Raw genomic sequence first — 13,537 nt, 5'->3', positions numbered from 1 at the left:
TCTGTGGAGTGACAAATCACGCTTCTCTGTTTGGCAGTCTGATGGGCAACTCTCGGATGGGCAGATGCCAGGAGAACGTTACCTGCCTGACTGCACTGTGCCAACTGTTAAGTTTGGTGGAGGAGGGATAATGGTGTGGGGTTGTTTTTCAGGGGTTGGGCATGTCCATGAATCTTAATGCTTCAGCATACCAAGAATTTTTGGACAACGCTATGCTTCCAACTTTGTGGGAAAAGTTGGAAAAAAGGCCCTTTTCTATTTCCAGCATGACTTTGCCCCAGTGCACAAAGCAAGGTCCAAAAAGACATGGTTTGATGTGTTTGGTGTGGAAGAACTTGACTGGCCAGCACAGAGCCCTGACCTCAACCCCATCCAACACCTTTGGGATAAATTGGAACAGAGATTGTGAGCCAGGCCTTCTCACCTACATCAATGCCTGACCTCACAAATGCTCTACTGGATGAATGGGCAAAAATTCCCACAGAAACACTCAAAATCTTATGGAAAGACTTCCCAGAAGAGTGGAAACTATTATAGCTGGGAAAAAAAGTGGGGACCAACTCTATATTAATGTCTATGTATTTAGAATGCGATGTCATTCTATATCATTTGATGTCATATCTATATTCTTAAAAGTGTATGGAGAAAACAAAGTGGCTTGAATATTACTGCAGCTGAAGACAGCATTTATCAACTGAAGGCATGCCTTTCAGTGATGACAGATTGATTGAATATGTTGGGGCGCTGATCTGTCAACACTCACATGTGTGTATACAAACAACGTTTAGCAAGTTTACCTTAGGTAAAAATCCAAAATCTTCAATCTGACATTGTCTGTACACATCTGCAGCACTTCTGGTGCTTTTACACAGCTCCAAACAGTCCAGCAAAAGGTCTGTGAAAGGGAAAATACATGTACTTCTTTGAAATTAGTGTAAAGGACAAACTAAAGACATATATAAATAAAAAGCTGACTGATTGAGAACTCAAGTGATATGCAGTTTAAGAGAATATGAATGGTGAAAGTGTTTCAGTACCACTGTGGCAGACAGTAATAGCCTGGCAGGCCAGCCCATGGATGACAGCAGGGAGGTTAACCTTTTCAGGCAGAACCATGGGGATGTTTTCCTCCAGCATCTGGCAGAGGCGCTGCGCGGTGCTGAACAGAACTCGTCCTGTACTGCAGTTGGAGTGATGCTGGTATAGCTCACTATATGAGGTGAAATGAAAGATATGAGAGAAGATATTAGATGTTAAATGGATACTTCACCCAAAAATAAAAAATCTGTCATCATTTACTCACCCTCATGTTATTTCAAAATCAAGACTTTTGTTCATCTTAACACAAATGAAGATATTTTTAATATTCTCTCATCAAATTGTCCATTTGCCGAAATGTGCTTGCTTTTGAGCGAGTTGTTTACGATATTTGACATGCTCCTATGTATGTGTGTTGATCATGTTTATATTCGAATAAAAGTCTGAACACCAGTTTCATCACTTGCCCACCGCGGCACAAAGGCAAATTTTTTCAGTTTAACGCGTTAAAAATATTTAACGCAATTAACGCAGTATCCGTTTTTTTCTGTGTTATATGATCAAGCTCTTATTCATGCAAATGCTTTTAAACCATTCAAAAAGATTACGCGCTGTCTGTGAATGTCCTGTCTATGTGACACACACAACGTGCGGCAGTATCAAGTTCTCTTCCACTCTTCAACGAACAATAACACACAAATTATGCCAAAATGCCATTTGTCGAGTGTCCTCATAAGAGCAGTCTTAAATGAGTTAAATTAAGTCTTAAATGAAAGTAAAGATTTGTGAGAAAATGGGATGCTCGTCAGATCTGCGTCATGTGCAGCAGTGGTAGATCTTAAATTGTTAATGTTAATCAAAGAACAAAGGTAAGAGAGAGAATTACTCACTGCTATTGACTAAAGAACTTAAATGTTCTGTTCCTTATTTATTTGGTTCTACAGTTTCCATGGTTTGATTTTCAGTTTTTTTATATAAACATTGTGTAAGTTAGCCTATTTGTTATTTTATATTAGGCCTAGCATGGTGTATTCTTATTTGTTTTGTTACTAAACATTCTATATTATATTATGTTATATAAGGGAGTTTGTTGTCGTACTGTTTTGTTGTTGTGTTTTTCAGTAATAATAATAACCCACCATTCAAGCAATTGCCACTAATTTGAAAGTAAAATGCACATGGCCACACCGGCATTCATAAGCGATTTTTTAAAAAAAAAGAAGAGGAGGCTCTGCCCCCCGGTGACACCGGTATTGTCATATGTCGATTAACCGGTGGGTGTTCTCACCGTCACATCCCTATTTTCTAGCATTTTCTGCATATTTTAACCCTTTCCAACAGTGACTGTATGTATGATTTTGAGATCCATGTTTTCACACCGAGGACAACTGAGGGACTACCAGCTATAACAAAAGGTGAAAACATTCACTGATGCTCAAGAAGTCAACACAACGCATTAGTGCACACTTTTGAACCGGATGATGATGGGTAACGTTTTCTTATTTTGTTTACATATATTTTTTTCCATTTAGTACTGCAATTCAAAAGCTACAAAAGATATGTACATGTTTCCCAGAAGACAAAAAAGTATGATTTACCCTAATCAATTCAAAAAGTTTAATAAAAAATAACCAAATTACATAACTTTTATGATCTCTCTTATTTTGTTAAAATTATTAACATTATGCAAGGGGTATGAAATCATATGAGCCTATCTTTGTCTATATTGAGATATTTACATTTTCACAGCATTTAGATCTTTCAATACCCACCCATCCCTCATTTTCCCTTCCTCCCTCACCTTAGGATCTGTAGGGCTTTCTCCACATCTCCAGCATCCAAAGCTCTCAGCGCCAGGTCTGCCCAAAGTTCCTGCTCTGTCTTTTGCAGCTGCCTGGCCAGTCGGTGTAGCCCAGCTTCAGTAGAGAGTGTCTTTGTTTTACCATCTGGATCATTGGCTACTGCAGCATTACCATTCAGATGACTACTTGAAACCTTGTCAGGGTGTTGTTTTCCTGAGCGCCGCCATGCTCGTGCATTCTCATATGCAGTGATGAGCTGCTGGTTGAACTTATGTCTCACTACAGGATCCTCATATTCTTCTGGTGTTAAGAAGATGTCAAAGTCTTCCTAAAGTCAAAAACATTTTAAAATAAACATACCCATTTGTTGTGGAACCTTTAGATGGCATCAAATGCCTCAAAATCTAGTTTGAACAAATAAATACCTGTAGATGAGACATGGCTGTGAACATGTTCAGATTGTTCTCACATTCAGTCTTCTTGAATGCATCATCTACAAAGAAGAAAGGACAGGAAACTTTAACCATCTAAAACAATCAATTTAGTTAATCAAAAAAAATTGGATTAAACTGATTATGCTCAATAGCTGATGCTTATTTCAAATGAAACATGGTCAGACTTGCACTGGGTTTCTAGACTGCAACAAGGCCAATTTCATTTTTTTTTTTTTGTCCAAAATATTTCATGAAAATTATTTTATATAAAAATGTAACACATTTAAGCCTTTATAACTATTTTTCTTTGTGACTAATTCTGAGTCTGAATAAAACAAATTGCTAACTATCTTTCAAATGAGACCACAGTTATACTTCTAGTCCAAGGGCTTCATACTGTATTTTAATTTGGGCATTTCCCTTGGGTTTGGGTTCAAAGGAGGGTAAGGGTGCAAATGGTAATCTTTTTGGGTGAACTATCGCTTTAAAACCTTATTATTAGACATAGTATACCAGTACTAATACTTTAAGAATGGGTTGTGCACTCACCTGTCTGAATGCTCTGCAGGTACTTTAAAGCTTCAACCATAATCTGTGATATGAGCATTTGTAATTTCTTTTGCTATTGAAAGAAAAGACATTCAATTCAGAATATCTCTATGATTGCTTAAGGATGAATCTCACAAAAACATGTCCAATAACAACAATGCAAAAAATAAGTAAATAAATAAAATAAAATAAATAAATAGAAAATAACTTTTCATATAGAAAGCTAATCCTACTTTAGTATTAAGATTTTTTTTCCCCCATTAAAACATTACCAATTCAAGACTCTAGACTATGCAAAATATAATTTCTTATTTATAACCATATCACACCACCTTTCACACCAGAATTCTCACACAAATTCTGACCTCTTCAGAAATGTGTCGCTTGTCTTGAAGTTCAAGTCTTGCCCAACAGGCCATTCGCTCAATCACAAATTCTGCTTCAGAATGGGGCAGATTCTTCAGCAGTGCAATACACTTCTCCCTCTGTAAATACAATACCCAAATGTGAGGACAACCTTGGTTTAGATCTGAATTAATAATACTTTCTTAACAGTTCCATATTGTAACAGCTGATTAAGGCTAGGAGATATATTTTTTACAATATATTGAAAATTAATTTGTTGGAGATTGCAGTGGTATGCATTGGAAATGTAAAACATTACAATAAATTAAATAATTTCAATTCATCAACATTAGATCGTAAGCAATCACTTGGCATAAATGCACGATCATTCACCACTATAGAAAATGTACCCATTTATGGTTTCTGCCTCTAAGAAGAAATGTGAGGGTCCATCACGTTGTTACCTATACCACCAAGCCCTACTGTGCTACTAATCTTAAGAACAACAGCCAATTCTGTGGGAGTAATACCTTATTACACTGTATAAGCTGGATGCAATGAATATGGTGGATCTCTGCTGGGTTTAGTTTGTAGGCCTCAATTAACTTCAGTGAGTCCTCGAGAGAGGTGGGCAGGTCCTGCTTCAGAATGTGCCTCACAAGCATCTTAGCAAAGCAAACAACAGTGAAAATTCAGGTACTTGCATGAACAGGGAGGCTGATACAAAGGTCAAAACGTTTATATCTTAAAGAAAGTGAGAAATAGCTAAATTGTTAAATTAACACACATAATAGGACATTTAAGTTAATGAAGACAAACTCACCATGATATCACGAGTGTTAGAGAGGGCTAAGGTGCGGATGCCATAGCATCTGAGAAGCTTCTTTATTTCCATCAATCTGTAACCCTCTCTCAGCAACTCCTGTCTGTAGGTATAAAATTACGGTAACACTTTAGTTTAGGGTCCAATTCTCGCCATTACCTAGTTGTTTATTAATATGTACATTACTAGGATACTGGCTGTTTATTAGTACTTATAAAGCAAATATTAAAAGCCTTATTCTGCATCCCTTAATCTTACCCAATACCTAAACTTAACAACTACCTACTAATTATTAATAAGCAGTAATTAGGAGTTTACTGAGGCAAAACTTGTAGTTAATAGTTAGTTAATAGTGAGAATTGGAGCCTAAACTAAACTAAACTAAACCTATTCCTGCAAACAGGAATATTTTATTCAAATGTTAAGTCTATCGTCACATAGACTGTTTGCAGGGCCAAATGCTCTATTAGATCCCAAAAGATCTCTATACCAAAATCTCAGTTAGCCAGACAGCGATTTATCTTTTCTGAATCATTAAAGGCCCAGAGTCTGTACTGTACATCAGCAGTTATAATCCAACCAAAGAAAGTTACACCTTTCACAGTGTGTGCACAACACATAGTGAGATTGCAGTCTGATTAATATGTATACATTCTGGATGGAGTCAAGCTACAATTGCATCACTCAAGTCTTCCCAAAACTAGTATGATATCGATCAGACGAAAGCGTTTACATTACATTTTCAAAAAGTCAAATTATTACTTTAGTCCAACTAAAATCAAACTTTTAAAAAGTGTATGTAAACGTACTTAGTGAAAACTGTGAAATCCTATTCTGATTCTGCTGTTACAATGTGCCACCAGAGTGAACATTGAAGCTTGAAGCCTCACTCTATAATGAGTTTGGTGCACTGGGGAACATTTACAAGTCATGTGAAAGAGCCTATGTTTTACCACAATACTCACTTTGGATGTTCCTTCTCCAAGTGCTGCTGAACAAGTTTCTCGATGGTGTCACTCCAGGGCACCACGGCCTTGTACATTATTTCAATCACAGCATCCATCACCTTCTAAAACGTGTTAAAAAGACAATCATTTGCCAAAAGAATCTACTTTGTTTAAAAACAGGGAGTTAAAGTAACATGACTGACTTCTAGTTGCTGCCATTATGAATGTTTCAAAGTAGTGTGTTGTAATGAAATAAACACAAAGTTAAGTCAAAATGAGTAATTATATTTCAAAGCTATCATTTTAATCATTGAACAGGTCTAGACTGCAAAAAAAATAATTGATTTATTTAAAATAAACAATCAATCATCATATAAACAAATTATAATAAAATGTCACATTTAGATTTGACTTTATTTAGTGTGATAAAAAAAACAAAAAAACAAATTTAGGTTACTCATGTAACCCCAGTTCTCTGATAACATGAGTGAAGTATCTCACTATGGGAATCGTCTCGAGTGTGACCAGTTCTGGAAGCACCAATAACACCATCACAAGTCACAACAGTGATGCGGGAGTCCCGCTTCCCTAATATTTATCCACGCACACGGGTGCAAGGCTTTTTTTCCCTTTGCTCCACTGCTTTGTGAATTAGCAGTCACCATAATAGAACAGTTAGAAAGAGAATTCGCTGTAACATGTTCTCTAGTTCCCTAGAACAAATAATATACACAGTGACAGTGAATATGCCCTATAGGGCCCTATGAAATTCTGTTTTCTTTTTCAAGTTTTCTGGATTCCATTTTAATGGTTTGATTAAATTTTAGTTTTCCAAAAAAAAAAAAAAAAAAAAAAACGTATAATTTATTGAATTCATAAAAACAGCAAAATTTATTATTATTTTTTTTATTATTATTTCATTTTCATGAGATGTTTTTTTTTTTTTTTTTTTTTCAGAAATTCTGAGTTGCGTATTTTAATTTTTCTGGCAATCAAATGAAGGCATAAAACATTAAATTAATTTACCTTTTTTGTCAAACAAAGTTCTGCACAACAGAGCTTTACTGTTAAAATTAAAACATGAAAGAAAAATTTTGATTATTCCTTAAAAAAATAAAGATTTAATAATAATTTATTATTATTGTTGTTGTTATTAGTGTTAGTATTATTATTCCATTGAGATGTAGCTAAATTCTACTGTACAACAGTAATATATTTCTGTCACAATTTCTTTAAGTTTTTTAAGAACTTTTATTTTGATGGGTTGCCGTGAAGACCTTTGAGTTTCTGTGTTTATGATATGACGATAGTTTTTCTCAAATGAAACAGTAAAATGCTCATGAAGTGAATCTCAAAGCGGCTCTGGAGATGAAGTTCATGCATTCATGTCCTCATATAGTGAGGCGACAGAAGCTGAAAACACCACGAGCGTCAAGCGTGCTTCAGTGTGTGTGGTAAATGAAACCATGCGTATGCGCCATTCATACACACAATATGCAGGATTCATATTTAAATAGTCTTTTTTGCAGTTTAATATTCACAAAAACTAGTATATATTGCGATTTGATTTAAGTGTACTGACCTACTTTTTATTTATTCTTCAAAAATTCTGCGTTATACAGTAAATTCCGTTTTTATGAGTGGATTCAGCATCGTGGAAATCATAGGGCCCTACTTTTCTGCATCGTGGAAATCATAGGGCTCTACCGCTATCAAAAACAGCTAAATTTTGCGGCATACCTTGACGGCTTATCTAAAAAAAGTTAAGAACCATTCCCATGGTGAGATTAGAAAGAGAACTCCAGAAGACTTCCAGATCTAAATCATTTATATAAATCCACTGTAATATTATGTAACAGTACACTGTATGTTAGATGTATGAACAGATCTTACATTAGTGTCTGTCATGCAGTGTAGTACAGCCACAGCTTTGGCCTCCCATTCAGTGAAGAGAGAGGTGATTTGAGAGCTGCAACAGTCTAGCAGGTCCTAAAATTGAAACACATCAAAACATAATTTGATAGCACAATAAATCAAAATTATTTTATAATAACAATTCATTAAAAAAATGCCTGGTCCCAAAAGGTAGACTCACAGACCACTCACACTGACCACCTGATGTACTGTGTATTGTATACAAACATATTGGGGACTTGCCAAAAACTTGCATCGTTTACACATTTTTATCAGTACACTGAGAGCCTTATTTACCTGTACAAGACACAAAGCTTGAGTTTGTTACCCAGCCCTATTTGTTTGAACCACAAGAGGAGTCTATACTCACCTTAGCTTACACTACTCCTACATCCCACGTCATCCGGAACTTGACCCTCTCATGAATGTTTTTCATTTTCTTACAAAAATGCTTCGCTTCAGAAGGCCTTTATTAACCCCCTGGAAGTGTGGATGACTTTTATAATGGATAGATGGGCTTTTTTGGGCTTCAAAATATCGATTTGAATTATAAAGCTCGAAAGAGCCAGGATATTTTTTTAATATAACTCAGATTGTGTTTGGCTGAAAGAAGAAAGTCATATACCCCTAGGATGGCTTGAGGGTGAGTAAATTATTTTGGGGAACAATTTTATTGGGTTAGTTCACCCAAAAAAAAATAAATAAATAAATAAATAAATAAATAAATAAATAAATAAATAAAAAAAATAAAAAAAAAAATAAATAAATAAATAAATAAATAAATATATAAATATATATATATATATATATATATATATATATATATTTTGGGTGAACTAACCCTTAAAAACAAAAAGCATGTTATTATAAACCTTTGGTGCAATGAGAGTACATCTAAAAATAATGCTGTAAACAGCAATTTTCCTAACTTTTGAAAAATAAAGGTGACCTTGATATAGTGTAAGAGGGTCTGGTCCAGGTCCAATCCATTCTCAAGAGCGTAAGGTTGAATGCTGCTCTCAATTACTGCAGGAATCAGCTCCGGGGCCTGCACCTTATCCAGCATCAGAAAGGCCATGCTACGTGTGCTTCCCTGCCACATTACAAATACAAGAGAGATTTATTTCTGCATACAGGTTTTTTAATCAATGCTTTGTGTCATGAATAATCAATAAAAAGGTAAATAAAACATTTTACAGATATATTAAAAAAAATAATAATAATAATATATAATAATCAATGGGTCCAAAACAAACTAACAAAACAAAAACTGAAACCGTTCTAAAAAAGAAAATGTCTGGACTACTGTGAAATTATTAGTTTAAAAAAACTAGTATTAGTATTGTGAACACTAGCATGTCGTCTTGTGTTTATATTTAGAAACAAAACAGTGGCCCTGGAAAAAAATACTTAGACACTAATCTGATGTTAGATAAAATGTAATGGATTAGGGTACGTTTACACGACAACGATACGCTTAAAACGGAGAAGTTTTTCCTTTGAGTTTTCCATGTACAGACGACACCATTGTCAAAACAATCTCCATTCATACGAATCCATGAAAATGACTAAAAACGCTGTATTCTGCTGGCAGGCCATTAGATGGCAATGAAACACTATAGAATGAACATGTAAGTCATCATTTTCACAGATTCACGTTTTTGTTGTTTACACACAGACCATTTTCAAAAACTTTAACTTTGAAACCTGTTTTCAGGCCACCAAAACGTCATTGTCATGTAAATGAACGGCCAAAACGCATACAATTTTTTCAGTTTTTTCCAATTGAAAACTGTGTTGTGTAAACGGCCCCTTAGATAAAAAAAATATGACATGTGCAAACAATGGATTTGTCTGGGCATCAAACTGTAAGTGAAAGAGATCTGATATTTGGTGGGATGGTTTATGTACAGGGGTAACTGCTGTATTTCTGCTTTTCAATAAATGCCACCTACTGTCAGAGAGTGAATTTGCATTTTCATTTAGCCCATCTGCCATTATTTTGGCAATATCACATTTCTCCTAACTTTTTGACTTGTAGTGAATTTTAACTGTAGGGAGGGGAACTAGCTTAATACATTCACTAAATGGACTATTTAATGACTTTACCATTTAGCCATATTGCATGACTGTGAGTGTCATATTGCCCATATAACAGCAGACAGGCTAATAAAAATGCAAATTCTATCTCTCTCTCTAGATCTCTTTGACTTACAGTCTGATGGCCAGACACTTTCAGTGGATATAAAGAATAAGCAGCAAAACAGTACAAATGCAACAAAAAGTGCTAGAACGCCTCAATGAAACAGAAGTAGCAACAGATCTGTATTGTAACAGATTATCAAGAAAAAAAAATTGGATTCTATCCATCGGTTGTTCATTTGGATGTTGAGATGTGCCAGTTGCACTCAAAAATGGAGGCAGGTGAACACGAGCTTGCAAGGACGGGGTTTAAGCGGAACAAATGATTAGAGAAATTCTGCACTCATCACCAGAGATAAGTCTGTTGTTTTCACTGGAAGGTCCAGTATTTACATTTTTATTAAACATTTAGAGGTCAAAAAAATAAATAAATAAATAACATATGCACAGATGAAGTGTTCAAAACAAGACCTATAATATGAAATTAGACAAATTTCATGCCAAATTTAAAGATTGCTGGCAAAAATAATAGGTTTTCTTTCATTATTATTATTGGTTTCAGTTTTAAAATTTGTTATTTTTTATCTTTGGCTTAAGTGTCCAATACTTTTATGACCACTGATTAATAAGAACATCTAAACTTTATACTCACCCTTTCATAGTCAGACAGTGAGAGGTGGCAGTTATATTTGGAGTAGAGGTCACAAAGCTGTCGGAGGTTTGCCACTAGTGACCTCAGATTTTGCACTTCTTCTGCTCCACAGTTTTCAGTCTGAAAAATAATTTAATTCTTATCTGAGGATACTTGTATTGGTCTAGTCAGTACTATGATTTCTTGCAGCGACTTTCCAGGAATAAGATCCTCAACACTTTCAAACAGATTAAAAATTGGGGACAAACTTGACATTTACCAAACCCATAGACCTCCAGAGGGAAGGCAAGCCAAGTTCAGCCAGAACCAGTCCATTATGAGGCCAGTCACTCTATAAAAAAAAACAAAGAAAAAAAAAAATTATATATATATAATAAATCAAACTACCTAAGAGAGAAAGAGAGTCTTTGTATTTACTTTGGCTCATTTGCACCTGCTTCACTAGGATATCAGAATTCAAGTGGCATTTGAGACTGACTGAGATTTTACCTGGTATTAACATGCATCTTCAGTGACCACTGGAGTAGAGATTTCATTGAGGGGAAGGTCTCTGATTTTGTGACTACATACATCAGTTATGACATTTTAGATCATAAATTTAATTTGTTAATGTCACTTACTGTGAAATGCCAATACAAACCTTAGGTCATGTATTTAACTTCATACAGTAAAATAACAAAAAAATGGTTCTTTTAAAGCACTACCTTGCTGGTTTAAAACTCTTGTTTTGGCTCAATTATTGTGTATTACATGAATCATCTGATGTTTAGAATGCATCAAGACACATTTTTACACCTTTTAAAGTCAGATTTGGCTACATAATGTAACTGACTATTGACGTCTGTCAAAACGGCAAATGACACTTTAGAAACAGAAAGGGTCACAAATGGGCTGGCTAATTATTTACTAGGTTGTGCTTAGAAATTTAGAATTTATTTTGAAAAAGATTATCCAAGTATTTCAAAATACTACTACAAATTTTTGAAAACATTTCAAACTTTTCAAAGTTAACTACCTTTTCAGTTAACTCCAGATTCCTTGCACGCTGCTCCAACCACCTGGCGAGGATTTTCTGTGTACATTTAAAAAATAAATAGTGTGTTAATATGAAGCACAACAAGTTAATTTTAAAAATCACTGCTCCATCCTCAACCAAAAAAAGAAAACTTGAAATAACAGTAAGATTATGCAAGAACTGTTTGCTTTAAAACATTTTGCTTGGATTTCATTACCTTATTTATTGTGATACATCATAACAGAAACACACACACAAAACCCTTTCTTATCCACCTTACAGGACAAAAATGATTCCCGATAACTGGTCGTGTGAATCAAAGTCACATAAAACTGGTCACCAAGAAATTATGAATAAATGGTGTGGTTTAAAATCAAGTGTATTGACTGCCCTCATACCTGTCCTTTGGGCAACACTCTCCATACAAATGGGACCAGAACACCCTTAAACCACAGACATAAGTCCTGTGATGGGATGTCTGATGAAATGGAGCCCAACAGAGCATGCAGGCAGCCTTCATCAAATTCACTGGCAAACTCACCCTGGAGAAAAACAAAAAAAACAAACACAAACTCATTATCATGGGGGAAAAAAAAAAAAAACACCTATAGCAACAACTTTACTAAATTACAGTAAACAATAAAAATAGATAAAAGAATTCAAAACAAAGTGATTTAAAAAGTCTAGAAAACACTGGCTTTTTTTTTTGCACCTGCAACAACTCTTACATTAGTAGAAAATAAAGTATACCATCAGAAACGTATAGAAAATCAAAAATTCTTTCATTGCAGAAACTCCACATGGAGGAACATTCTGTCAAAATGAAGAGTAACAAATCACAAAAGGCCTTAAAACTGCATTCACTAAATTTTTAGTTTACATTTAACAGGCTCTTATTCGTCCCAATTCGGCACAAACTAACTTGTAACCAACCACGTCAACGTGCAGGCGGGCTCTGGCATATCATTACTAAGCCGTAAAGCAATGGAGTCTCAATAGAAGCCAGGTTATCCTGGTATTTTTTCTGATGATATTAAAAAATCGTGTAGATTCAGCAATAAAGCAAGTGTTTGATTCATATTACGGTGTTATGATGAACTATATGCCTTTCTCCACTAATTGTTGTTCAAAGCATTTCTAAGGATACTGATTTTCAGAAGGCAGCTGTCCGACTCGGAGATGGTAAGGGGGAACATGGTTTGTGTAACATTAGCTACACAGCGTTTACCTTAGTAAGTTGACTGAGTGGATCTCTGAGCTAGTGTGTGAGTGGAGGCGGGGCTAATTTGCATACTCATAGATCCGTATATACTAAATGAAGCAAGCATGTAGAGTTACATTCAAGCTATTTTAAGGCATGAAGATCTTTTTTCCACAGGAAAAATTTTTTAAATATGTAATTTTGGTGATCAAAGGCGAGTTTTAAAGGGATAACATTTTTGACTACAGGGGGACTTTAAATATGAAATTAAAACCACCAGTCTGTGGCAGCAAGTCACTGTATAAATAAATGAGCTGTGCCACTGAGCTATTCATTTAAATTATTCGTTCAAACGACTGATTCATTGAATATCATTGAATCATTCATTAAACTGATTAGTTCAAAAGTTGCTCAGAGATGCAAAACAGTTCTGCTGTGGTTTCACTGGGAAATTTGTTGACAAAAATCAAAAGCAAAAAAATCAATTATGTGGCTAAAATTTAACTGAAAATGTTATTTTGTAGTTTATGGAACTGTTTCATAAAATCAATAAGACATTCACAATCATGCTAATGTTCCAGAAAGTACAGCACTCTTGCTCTCCAAGAACAAGGTTGAGAACCACGGGGCTAGAGCATATACCAATGATTTGTGCTTTGTTCTAAACACGAAGGG

The 13,537-nt window shown here is 35.0% G+C and overlaps 1 protein-coding gene across 1 annotated transcript in view; it reads right to left on the bottom strand.

Moving 5' to 3' along the window:
- Positions 1–13,537, bottom strand: part of kntc1 (kinetochore associated 1) — a 49,921-nt gene that overhangs the window by 26,186 nt on the left and 10,198 nt on the right. Inside the window, 15 exon segments of the mRNA XM_051894891.1 lie at positions 798–895; positions 1,038–1,210; positions 2,840–3,168; positions 3,266–3,333; positions 3,824–3,896; positions 4,189–4,308; positions 4,699–4,833; positions 4,992–5,094; positions 5,957–6,060; positions 7,832–7,927; positions 8,802–8,945; positions 10,647–10,766; positions 10,906–10,977; positions 11,662–11,718; positions 12,060–12,203. Of these exon segments, the coding sequence (XP_051750851.1) occupies positions 798–895; positions 1,038–1,210; positions 2,840–3,168; positions 3,266–3,333; positions 3,824–3,896; positions 4,189–4,308; positions 4,699–4,833; positions 4,992–5,094; positions 5,957–6,060; positions 7,832–7,927; positions 8,802–8,945; positions 10,647–10,766; positions 10,906–10,977; positions 11,662–11,718; positions 12,060–12,203 (1,836 nt within the window).

The sequence above is a fragment of the Ctenopharyngodon idella genome, chromosome 5, assembly GCF_019924925.1.
Source record: "Ctenopharyngodon idella isolate HZGC_01 chromosome 5, HZGC01, whole genome shotgun sequence".
NCBI lineage: Eukaryota > Metazoa > Chordata > Actinopteri > Cypriniformes > Xenocyprididae > Ctenopharyngodon > Ctenopharyngodon idella.
This window is presented reverse-complemented; position numbering and strand designations above follow the sequence as displayed.